At 40.2% G+C, this 12,476-nt stretch overlaps 1 protein-coding gene across 9 annotated transcripts in view; it reads left to right on the top strand.

Annotated features, from left to right (window-relative positions):
• Positions 1-12,448, top strand: part of UBXN2A (UBX domain protein 2A) — a 77,902-nt gene extending 65,454 nt beyond the window's left edge. For 8 of the 9 annotated variants that reach the window (NM_001132085.1, XM_054545814.2, XM_063713226.1 and 5 more), the window contains 1 exon segment: positions 7,167-8,329. In NM_001132085.1, the coding sequence (NP_001125557.1) occupies positions 7,167-7,365 (199 nt within the window). In that variant the 3' untranslated portion in view covers positions 7,366-8,329. 9 annotated transcript variants of the gene reach the window in all.
• The last annotated feature ends 28 nt before the right edge of the window (positions 12,449-12,476 follow it).

Raw genomic sequence — 12,476 nt, 5'->3', positions numbered from 1 at the left:
GATTCTTCGTGGCATCTCTGCATCTTCAAGGATAAGGTTGTTCCTTTCCTCTGGGTATACGGACAATACATCGGCAATGAAGGTTTTATGACCTACTTTAGAGGAAGGACAGATAATTTCTTTTTTGGTCTGCTTTGAAGGGAGAAGGGCAAGGGGAAAATGAGACTGATCTACCTGTTTCTGCCGTTTCCTCAAATGCCAAGGTGCCATATTTTAGGGTAGCATATCTTGAACCTTGTCAACCTTTTTAGCACTGTCACATGTCTCTCTTAATCCCTGGTAAAGCTTTTTGTGTTAAATCTACTCTGCCTGATATTAATATGGTCATAACAGCTTCCTTCTAATTAGTATTTGCCTGGTATATTTTTCTCCTTACTTTTAATTTCAGCGTATCTCTGTATATTTATCTGTGTGTGTATTTAAAACTATCTCTTGTAAATAGTTGAGTTTTGTTTTTAAATCTAGGCTAACAGTATTAGTTTCTGGTTTTGTGGGGTTTTTTCCTCCTGCTTTACTCTGCAAGGAGGTTTCTGTTTTGTGGATTTCTTTAGCTACCATCTACCTGGTGCTTTCTATGTGTTTGGCTCTCTTGAAGGCATTTCACTTTTATTTCTGTCAAAACCATTCTAGACAGCTGGAATCACACAACTGATTATCATAATAATAGAAGAAGCACAAGTTTGAAATTGTGTCCTGGAATGTTCTTTTGTGACCTAAATTCCTTCCAAATGAAGAGGAGAGCAAACTAAAGATGTACAAATGGGAATGGGGATTTGTTATTCTGGCCCAAGCTTATTTGTTTATCTTCAGGGAAATAACATTTTAATCTTGACTTGTTTATCTAGATGAATAATAATGAAACATGTAGCTTTTTTTCCTGCTAAATGACTGAAGCATTTAAAAATTTTTGGCCAACAGCATTTATTTAGTAATGATTAATCAGGCTTTTTCTTTTCTTTTTCTTTTAAATATGTAATATATTTTGGTAGAGACAGGGTCTCACCTGCTGGGATTATAGGCTTGAGCCACTGCACCTGGCCAACAATTTCACTCTGTTACTCTCTTCCTTTTTGCTATTTTTGTCTACAAATATGTTACTTCTACGAACATTTTAACAACCCTCAAAATGTTATTACTTGTAAACAATATTCACTTATATATCATTTTATTTTTTCTGTTTTTTTACCCAGTTTGATGTGTTTTAGCCTGAACAATTATCCTTAGTATCTCTTACATTTTTTTAATTTTTTAATTTTTATTTTTTTTCAAGACAGAGTCTTGCTCTGTCACCTGGGTTGGAGTGCAGCAGCGTGATCTCAGCTCACTGCGACCTCTGCCTCCCTGGTTTAAGCAATTCTCCTGCCTCAACTTCCCAAGTAGCTGGCATTACAGGCATGCACTACCACACCCAGCTAATTTTTGTATTTTTTTGGTAGAGACAGGGTTTCACCATGTTGGCCAGGCTGGGCTCCAACTCCTGACCTTGTGGTCCACCCACCTCGGCCTCCCAAAGTGCTGGGATTACAGGCGTGAGTCACCGAGCCCTGCCTTTAGTATCTCTTTAATTGCTTATCTACTAATGATGAATTCTCTTAGCTTTGATTTGAACACATCTTCATTTTTAAAGACCATTTTCACTAGGCTAGAACTGTCAGGTTTTTCTAGCACATCAGCTCTTAAGAATGCCCATATGTTGTCTTCCAGCTTCCATTCTCCTACTAAAAAATCAGCTGTCAGCCTTTTTCTTGCTTTTTTGACAGATTTTAAGTCTTTTTTCCTCTCAGTTTAAAATTGTTCTCTTTGTTCTTAGATTTTAATAGTTTGAATATGATGTGCCTAGGTATTAGTTATCTTTGTATTATATTGCTTAGAATTTGCTGAGTTTCTTGGATCCATAGTTAAGGTTTTTTGTCAGTTTGGGGAGTTTCTTGGCCAGTATTAATGGAAATTTTCTTGTATTTTATTTTCTTTTGTCTTTGGCATTTGTGGCTTTATGTACATGTATCTTAGATGTTTTCAGTGTATCTTATATTCTTTTCTAATTTTTTTTCTTCTTTTTCCTTCTGATTCAGTCTGCGTATTTTCCATTTGACCTGTCTTCCAGTTCAGTAATCTGTTGTATTGGTCTGGTCTGTTAAATACATGTGTTGGAATTCTTACTTTCAATTCTACTGTCACTTGTAGACTTTTCATTTGAGTCTGTTATTTTTCAGGTGTCTGGTGAAATTCCTCATCTTTTTATTTTATCTGTTGCTTCTTCTGGATTTTAGCATGCCTTATAATTTATCTGGTCATTAGACCTTGTTTATGGAAACATTGTAGAAGTTTCAGATGACATCATCTTCCTCCAAAGATACCTATGCTTCTATCAGACAGATTCCTAATGGATTATGTTGATTTTATTAAGAGTTAGTTGGATTGACTGTAGACTTTACCGGGGCTGGTTGGTTATCTGTTTTGCTTTTAGAGCATGGACTTGAACCTTAGGGTCTGACCCTTAGAACTGGTGAAAACCTGAGTGTTTACCAAGACTCCTTCACATTGGCAGAGCTTAAACTCTAGAGTCTGTGTGCCCAGCATTTTAGAGCTGCTAGAATCTCTCCTCAGTTGCTGTTTTCTGTTGGGTTCTTTGAATTCTCATTCTACTAATAGCTGAGGAGTTAGCCAATAACTTGAGAGTTTGTTATGGTTTTCTGGGCACATTTCTTTGTGGGTCCCTCTATTCCAGGATTTTGGCTTATAAATCCCAGCTTCTTGTCTCTCCTTGGTGTAGTGAAATGGCTTTTTTTTTTTCCCTAATTCACTGCTACAAATTGGAAAGTGCCGTCAGTGAAAAAACCAGTGTGAATGTGGAGCTCACCTTGTGCATTTCCTTCCTACAGGGCTCTCAGATCATTTACATTGGTTGGTCTTCAGTGTTTTCACATAGCGCTTTTATGTTTAGATGCTCCTTGACTTATGATGTAATGTCTCAATAAACCCATCCACGTTGAAAATACATTTACCCAGCACTTTGGGAGGCTGAGGCGGGTGGATCACGAGGTCAGGAGATCGAGACCATCCTGGCTAACATGGTGAAACCCCGGCTCTACTAAAAATACAAAAAAAAATTAGCCAGGCGTGGTAGCGGGCGTCTGTAGTCCCGGCTACTCGGGAGGCTGAGGCAGGAGAATGGCGTGAACCCAGGAGGCGGAGCTTGCAGTGAGCCAAGATCATGCCACTGCACTCCAGCCTGGGCAACAGAGCGAGACTGTCTCAAAAACAAAAAAAAAAAAAAAAAAAGAAAATGCATTTAATACCCCGATGAACCCATTGTAAAGTTGAAAAATAGTTACGTCAAAGCATTTTAAGTCAGAGACCGTCTGTGTATTGTCCAGCTTTTATAGCAATATTTTTAGGAGCACTACTTCAATAAAAGCCATTTCATCAATGATCAAAACAAAATCATCTTATTGTCTTTTTATTTTTTATTTATTTGTTTTTTTGGGATGGAGTCTCGTTCTGTCACCCAAGTTGGAGTGCAGTGGCTCAATCTCGGCTCACTGCAACCTGCACCACCTCCCAGGTTCAAGCAATTCTCCTTCCTCAGCCTTCTAAGTAGCTGGGATTACAGGTGTGCATCACCACGCCTGGCTAATTTTTTTTGTGTGTGTGTGTGTGTGTGTCGGAGTCTCGCTCTGTCGCCGAGGCTGGAATGCAGTGGCATGATCTCGGCTCACTGCAACCTCTGCCTCCTGGTTTCAAGCGATTCTCCTGCCTCAGCCTCCCGAGTAGCTGGGACTAAAGGTGCGTGCCACCATGTTCGGCTAACTTTTTATATTTTTAGTAGAAACAGCGTTCACCATATTGGCCAGGCTGGTCTTGAACTCCTGAGCTCAGGTGATCTGTCTGCCTCAGCCTCCTAAAATGCTGGGAGTACAGGCATGAGTCACCATGCCCAGCCCTCTTAATGTCTTTTTACACTCTGCTGAATCTTTAGTTATGCTGCATTTGCATTCCTATTGTTGTTCAATTATGCCTTCTCTTTTTCTTTTTTCTTTTCTTTTTTTTTTTTTTTTTTTTTTTTTTGCCCAGGCTGGAGTGCAGCAGCGTGATCTCAGCTCACTGCAACCTCCACCTTCCACTTTCAAGAGATTCTCCTGCCTCAGCCTCCCAAGTAGCTGGAACTACAGGCGCCTGCCACCACACCCGGCTAATTTTTGTATTTTTAGTAGAGATGGGGTTTCACCATGTTGGTCAGGCTGGTCTCGAACTCCTGACCTCGTGATCTACCCGCCTCAGCTTCCCAAAGTGCTGGGATTACAGGCATTAGCCACCATGCCCAGACTTTTTTTTTTAAATAAAAGATGGGGTCTCGCTATGTTGCCCAGGCTGGATTGGTGGGGTTGTTCACAGGTGCGATCCCACTACTGATCAGCACAGGAGTTTTTACTTGCTCAATTTCTGACCTGGGCTGGTTCACCCCTCCTTAGGGAACCTCTTTCACCTGGAGGTCACCATATTGATTCCAAAGTTAGTGCAGTCACCTGATTGCCATAGCACACTACAGCCCCGGAAATCCTGGGCTCAAGGAATCCTCCCACCTCAGCTTCCCAAGTAGCTGGGACTATGTGCATGTGCCACTGCGCCCAGTGCTGTTTTTTTATTTAGAGATGGGTCTTGCTATATTGCCTAGATTGATCTGGAATTCCTGGGCACAAGTGATCCTCCTGCTTTGGCCTCCCAAAGTCCTGGGATTACAAGTGTGAGCCAGCCTATTTTTCTTGATAAATCTTGTCAGATTTGTTCATTTTTATTAGTCTCTTTAAAGACTTTTTGCTTAGTCAATTCTATTTCTGAAAATATCTTTATACTTTCATTGGATTTATTTTCTTCTTTTGGTAAATTAGATGTTAAGGCTGTGATAAAATGGCAATTTACATAAGCACATCTGATTTCTTATATCTCTGGATTTAAGAATGTGAACAGTCTAAAGCCTTTATTTATTTTTATTTATTTATTTTTGAGACGGAGTCTAACTCTGTTGCCCAGGCTGGAGTGCAGTGGCGCAATCTTGGCTCACTGCAACCTCTGCCTCCCAGGTTCAAGCGATTCTCCTGCCTCAGCCTCCCGAATACCTGGGACTACAGGCACCACCACACCCAGCTAATTTGTGTATTTTTAGCAGAGACGGAATTTCACCATGTTGGCCAGGATGGTCTCAATCTCTTGACCTCGTGATCTGCCTGCCTTGGCCTCCCAAAGTGCTGGGATTACAGGTGTGAGCCACCGTACCCGGCCTCTAAAGCCTTTATATATTGCATTTGTTTTGATTTTATTATTTTGCCAGAACTTGATTTATTTTAATATTTTCTTTTTTTTTTTTTGAGACGGAGTCTTGCTCTTGTCACCCAGGCTAGAGTGCAATGGCGTGATTTTGGCTCACTGCAACCTCACCTCCTGGGTTCAAGTGATTCTCCTGCCTCAGCCTCCCGAGTAGCTGGGATTACAGGTGCCCGCCACCACACCCAGATAATTTTTGTATATTTAGTAAAGACAGGCTTTCACTATGTTGGCCAGACTAGTCTTGAACTCCTGACCTCAGGTGATCCACCCACCTCAGCCTCCCAAAGTGCTGGGATTACAGGCGTGAGCCACCACACCTGGCCTATTTTAATATTTTCTAACTTAATACATAAATATAGATATCTCTCAACATTGTTTTTTGTTTCTGTCATTTCCACTTTCTAGTTTTTTGTTGTCGTCATCATTGATACATGAGCTTTTTAACTTATTTTTCACTCATCCAATATTTATTTTATCTCTGATAGGTACTTTTCTAGGCACCAAGGATGTATCTATGAACAGAAACAAAAAATACTTGTTTTGTGTAATTTCCAGTCAGGAGAGACAGAAAATAAATAAGTCATATAATATTTGAGAAGGCACATTTGAAAAATATAAAAGCAGAGAAGAATAATGGATAAGAATCTTGGCTGGGCACAGTGGCTCACACTTGTAATCCCAGCACTTTAGGAGGCTTAGGCGGGTGGATCACCTGAGGTCAGGAGTTCAAACAAGCTTGGCCAACATGGCAAAACCCCATCTCTACTAAGAAATACAAAAACTAGCCGGATGTGGTGGCAGGTACCTATAATCCCAGCTACTAGGGAGGCTGAGGCAGGGAGAATTGCTTGAACCCAGGAGGTGGAGGTTGCAGTGAGCCAAGATCACGCCGCTGCATTCCAGCCCAGGCAACAGAGTTAGACTCCATCTCAAAAAAAAAAAAAAAAAGAATCTCTCTTTTTTTGAGACGGGGTCTCACCGTTTCATCCAGGTTAGGATACAGTGACATGATCTCAGCTCACTGCAACCTTCGTCTCCTGGGATCAACCTTAGTCTCCCACCTCAGCCTCCCGAGCAGCTGGACCTGTCTTTTAAGTCCACACTCCAATCCTTCCACCTCCAGAAATCTTTCCCCAGTTCTTTTAACCTTTGTTTTCTTGCTTTTTATATTTATGTTCTTTGACATAAGCTTTAACCTTTAGTTATCCAATTTTTGGTACCCAAATGAATACACAGGACTGGGTCTTAGACTTTTTTGGTAGCCCTTATAGGTTTAATAAAGTGGCACATAGTGAATTTTAGTGAATTGATTGAATGAGAGAATTCTTTCTTAAGTGATAGGCATATTTCATTAATTCTGAGTTGCACATTTTTTCACATTTTAGCATCTGTGAAATGAGGGTGCATTCTATAATCCATGGCTACATGACAATCATGATACAGTTGTGACAGCCTCTCTAAAACATAGCCATAATTCCTTTGTCTTACCTAAGATAATTAACAGTAGTAATTCCTTATTGTCATCAAATTTCTGGGAGTCAAACTTTAAAAGATAGCCCAAATAATCAGTTATATCATAAATTCAGTTATTCTATATATTAACATCCAGAGTCTGGGTGTTGTGGCTCATGCCTGTGATCTCAGCACTTTGGGAGGCTGAGGCAGGAGGATCAGTTGAGCCCAGGAGTTATGATGGCACCACTGCACTGCATCCTGGGTGACAAAGCAAGACACTATCTCTAACAATAACATATCCAGATACTTTTACCAGTTGTTATTACTATAAATTAGGTAATTCAAATTTTCATAAAATTATATTAATAGTTTTTGCTGTTTTACAGAGTAAGCCATATCAAAGACTTCATTGAAAAATACCAAGGATCTCAAAGAAGTCCTCCATTTTCCCTGGCAACAGCTCTTCCTGTCCTCAGGTTGCTAGATGAGACACTCACACTGGAAGAAGCAGATTTACAGAATGCTGTCATCATTCAGAGACTCCAAAAAACTGCTGCATCTTTTAGAGAACTTTCAGAGCACTGATTTTTGATAGACTAAGTGGAAAATTTGCAGAGAAATGATGGTTGTAAGTGGACATGCAAACCAAAATTGGGGATTGGAGAAGTCAGACTCACTAGACTTTTGGTTCGAGTACTATTGAACTCTCTCCTGATGAGAAGATGTTTAGATAAGTACAAGTTAGGAAAGTAGCATATGACTGGAAACTATATTCAGTGCACTTTCTCCAAAAGACTACCCAGAAAAATAGACTTATTTTCAAATACCAGTTATCAAGATATATTAAATAGCTGTATTATTTAGAATCTTAATATGGTATAAATTAGCAAATGTATTCACAATATTCATTCAAACATCATTCCCAGACAGCAGGGATTTATTTAAATGTTAGCTGTCTCAGAGTTTTTAAATAGCTAATACGACCAGGTACAGCGGTTCATGTCTGTAATCCCAGCACTTTGGGAGGCCGAGACAGGCAGATCACGAGGTCAACAGATTGAGACCATCCTGGCAAACATGGTGAAACCCCATCTCTAGTAAAAATACAAAAATTAGCTGGGCATGGTGGTGCGCACCTGTAGTCCCAGCTACTCGGGAGGCTGAGGCAGGAGAATCGCTTGAACCTGGGAGGTGTAGGTTGCAGTGAGCTGAGTTTGAGCAACTGCACTCCAGCTTGGTGACAGAGCAAGACCCCCTCTCAAAAATAAATAAAATAAAATAAAATAAATATAAATAATTGTGGCCGGGTGCAATAGCTCATGCCTGTAATCCCAACACTTTGGGAGGCTGAGATGGGAGGATCACTTGAAGCCAGGAGTTTAAAACCAGAATGGTCAACAGAGTGAGACCCCTGTCTATATATTTTTTTAATTAAAAAAATAAAAGAATAAAATTGTGTAGCTTAGTATAGTATCAAGATTAATCTGCCTACTCACATTTCTACACTATAAAAATGTAATAAAAGAAAATTCTCTTTCTAGAAAGCCTATTCCTTTTCCATTTTATTTTCTTTCAAAAATTACGGATTTGTTTTTGGCTAACATTTGGAATTAGCCATTCATTTGCCACCACTCACTTAGAATATAATGCCTGTGTGTGTCACATTACTAGTATTTTTTAAATGCATCATATAAAGTATGGTTTTCTGTTTCTTTTTTGTTTGTTTGTTTGGGACAGAGTTTTGCTCTTGTTGCCCAGGCTGGAGTGCAGTGGCGCAATCTCAGCTCACCACAACCTCTGCCTCCCGGGTTCAAGCGATTCTCCTGCCTCAGCCTCCCCAAGTAGCTGGGATTACAGGCATGCGCCACCACGCTTGGCTAATTTTGTATAGTAGACACGTGGTTTCACCATGTTGGTCAGGCTGGTCTCGAACTCCTGACCTCAGGGGATCTGCCCGCCTTGGCCTCCCAAAGTTCTGGGATTACAAGTATGAGCCACCGTGCCCAGCTGGTTTTCTGTTTCATACATCAGCATCAACTTGTGAATACATTTAAAGATTATTTCATTTTGATATCACAAAGATAAACAGGCTTTATATCTTAGACTTTTAACTAAATCCAGTTAGACCTCAATTTTTCACTGTCAGATTAAATCCCCATACCTGAAAATAAGTTTAACATTTTTTTTGCAAATGATCTATTGAATCAGATTTAAAATAAAGCATGCATTGAGTGTGCCAAGGAACTAAGTGGTCCATAGCAGCAGTAATGTTCATAGGGTGCGAGATGCATGCTATGAATCAGCAATTCTCAAACATTTTTATCTCAAGACCATTTGTTTATGTGAGCTATATATATTATTATATTAAATATTAAATTTTTAAAATATTTATTTATGGGCTGGGCACGGTGGCTCACGCCTGTAATCCCAGCACTTTGGGAGGCTGAGGCAGGCAGATCACAAGGTCAGGTGATTGAGACCATCCTGTCCAACATGGTGAATCCCTGTCTCTACTAAAAATACAAAAAAAAAAATTAGCTGGGTGTGGTGGCATGCGCTTGTAGTCCCAGCTACGTGGGAGGCTGAGGCAGGAGAATCGCTTGAACCCGGGAGGCGGAGGTTTCAGTGAGCTGAGATTGCGCCACTGCACTCCAGCCTGGTGACGGAGCGAGACTCTGTCTCAAAAAAAAAATTATTCACTTAAAAATAACTTCTGGCTGAACATGGTGTCTCACGCCTGTAATCCAAGCACTTTGGGAGGCCAAGACAGGTGGATCACTTGAGTCCAGGAGTTTGAGACCAGCCTGGGCAATAAGGCAAAACCCATCTATAAAAATTACAAAAATTAGTATGGTGGCTCACACCTGTAATCCCAGCACTTTGGGACACTAAAGCAGGCAGATCACCTGAGGTCAGGAGTTCGAGACCAGCCTGGTCAATGTGGTGAAACCATGTCTGTACTAAAAATACAAAAATTAGCCAGGTGTGGTGGCACATGCCTGTAATCTCAGCTACTAGGGAGGCTGAGGGAGGAGAATTGCTTGAACTCAGGAGGCAGAGGTTGCAGTGAGCTGAGACTGCGCCACTGCACTCTAGCTTAGGCAACAGAGTAAGACCCTGCCATAATAATAACTTTTTTTTTTTTTGAGATAGAGTTCTGCTCTTTCCCCCAGACTAGAGTGCAATGGCGCTATCTCGGCTCACTGCAACTTGCGCCCCCCGGGTTCAAGTGATTCTTCTGCCTCAGCCTCCCAAGTAGCTGGGATTATAGGCGCCCACTACCACGCCTGGCTAATTTTTGTATTTTTAGTAGAGACGGGGTTTCGCCATGTTGGACTGGCTGGCCTCCAACTCCTAACTTCAGGTGATCCGCCCGCCTTGGCCTCCCAAAGTGCTAGGATTATAGGCGTGAGCCACTGTGCCCAGCCAATAATAACTTATAAAACATGAAACAATTTAGTGAGAAAAGCAGCCGGTTTTTTAGGGGGAATTACTTTCTGTCATAAAGAAGATAGATGGGTTCTCATGTCTTCTACATTCAGTCTGTTGTGCAGTCACATGTCATGTAGACTCTGGAAAAGATGTCTGTACACTGGTGAAAGAATGAAAAGAAGCAAATAATGCCTTAGTATGATTATGAAAAACGTTTTGACTTCACAGCGCCCTCAATGGGTCTCGGGAATCTCCAGGGATCCCTCAGGCACACTTTGAGAACCAATCTATGTAAAGTGGTGGTTCACAATGATTCTCAAGCCTTAGTTTCAGAATCATTTGGGGCAGCTTTTCAAAAATGCCATTCCTGCCACCTACCGCAAAGATTCTGATTCATTGTATCTGTGATGGGTCTCAGATCTCTGCATTTTTAATCTCACTGATTCTTAAGTATGTGGTAGAAGTACCTTTCTTCAGGAAATTCTGTCCTAAGCTTTTACCCTGAGAAAATAAAACCTGCATGCTTTCACTATGGACAGTGGGAGACTCCACTGAAACAGATCTACTAGGCCACTAAGTTTATCCTTGTCACCCAGTTTGCTCTTGGAAAGAGTCTGTTCCCTTTTGTCACTGAACCAATCATGACATAAACTTGTGCTTTACTTCCTGTAGCACAGCCGAGACAAGGCTGGAACATTTAATTAAGGTTTTTACTAAGGACTCAGGAATAACAACAGGGAAATATCTATGTAACTAGATGACCTGACATAAAATCTATCTTCTGATTGCAGTCTATTGTGAGAATGCTGCTTTTCCTAGCTCCCAGCCTTCCATGGGGCAGAAGGCTGTCTTTTAATTAGGAAGAGAGGGAGGACAAAGGAGAGCCTTTTCTTTTGTCCATTACTCTTAGAAATGAACAGGTACATAATAGAAAATAAATAATTATTGTTGGTAATGTTTACACAGCAGTGTTAGAGCCTCTCTGTAGTGAAACAAAAATAATGTTCTTACCAAAAAAAACAAAAAACAAAAAGCGAGGCAATGGTAAAATCAATGAGCTTATCTTTCTGATATAGAAAATAACAGGATGATTATTAATACATGTTAAGGAATCTAAGAAAATGTTTCATATAGGCCTATCATGTAGCATTTTTATTTGCATAATTATAGTCAACATATGATTCTCCATATATGGGTCTCTCATTGAGAATGTTTCTGGTGTACCTATAGAAAAGCCTCTTTGGTAGATTTTCCGGTTTATAATTATTTAACCAGAAGATACATGGGAGGTTCTTTTGTATGTACCTGTAGAATACATCCCAGTAAGGGTCCTATGGAGAAAGACCTGTTGTCAGCAATAACCTTCATTATTCTAACTGTGAAACATTCATTAATGCGAATAATATTCTCAAAGGTTTTCTACAATGAGAATCATCCAGTAAAGCTTTTTACCTGAGAATTTAAAAGTTGTGAAATTGTTAGTTAAATGTGTATAATTATCAAAAGAGGTTGACTTTGGAAAACAAACTCAATTTGCTAAGGGAAGGAAAACTTGAAAATAATCATTTAGATGTGGAATACAATTTGACCTAAGCAATTGTTTCAAAACTGTCTTCAGTTTCTTCAAAATAATTGTTATGGCTGATATGTAGAAATACATATCTAGGCCAGGCACAGTGACTCATGCCTGCAGTCCCAGCACTTTGGGAGGCTGAGGCGGATGGATCATGAGGTCAAGAGATCGAGACCATCCTGGTCAACATGGTGAAACCTCGTCTATACTAAAAATGCAAAAATTAGCTGGGCGTAGTGGTGTGCGCCTGTAGTCCCAGCTACTCAGGAGGCGGAGGCAGGAGAATCACTTGAGCCCTGGAGGCAGAGGTTGCAGTGAGCTGAGATCGTGCCACTGCACTCCAGCCTGGGCGACAGAGCGAGACTCTGTCTCAAAAAAAAAAAAGAAAAAAATACACATCTAATGTTACAGATTGTGGTTTATTGGTTAATTACTATGCATTTTTTTAGTTTAAAAATAATGTTATTTTATATACTTCTCTCAGTATAATTTTTCATGACATTTCAGCATGTTGATAATATGTGTGCATCTATTTCAGTGCCTTAAAGTATTTTGAGAGCAATCTTTTGCTGACAGTTGAAGAACTGTTAAGAATGAAATACTGTTCATTAAAAGGATCTGTGAAATCATTTACCCTTGTTATAAAATAGTTATATGCAAATACACTTGTTGTTTTATTTGGCAAAGTCAT

The sequence above is a fragment of the Pongo abelii genome, chromosome 12 (genome assembly GCF_028885655.2).
Source record: "Pongo abelii isolate AG06213 chromosome 12, NHGRI_mPonAbe1-v2.0_pri, whole genome shotgun sequence".
Lineage (NCBI taxonomy): Eukaryota > Metazoa > Chordata > Mammalia > Primates > Hominidae > Pongo > Pongo abelii.
The sequence above is the reverse complement of the archived record's forward strand: the minus strand, read 5'-3'. Positions and strand labels throughout refer to the sequence as shown.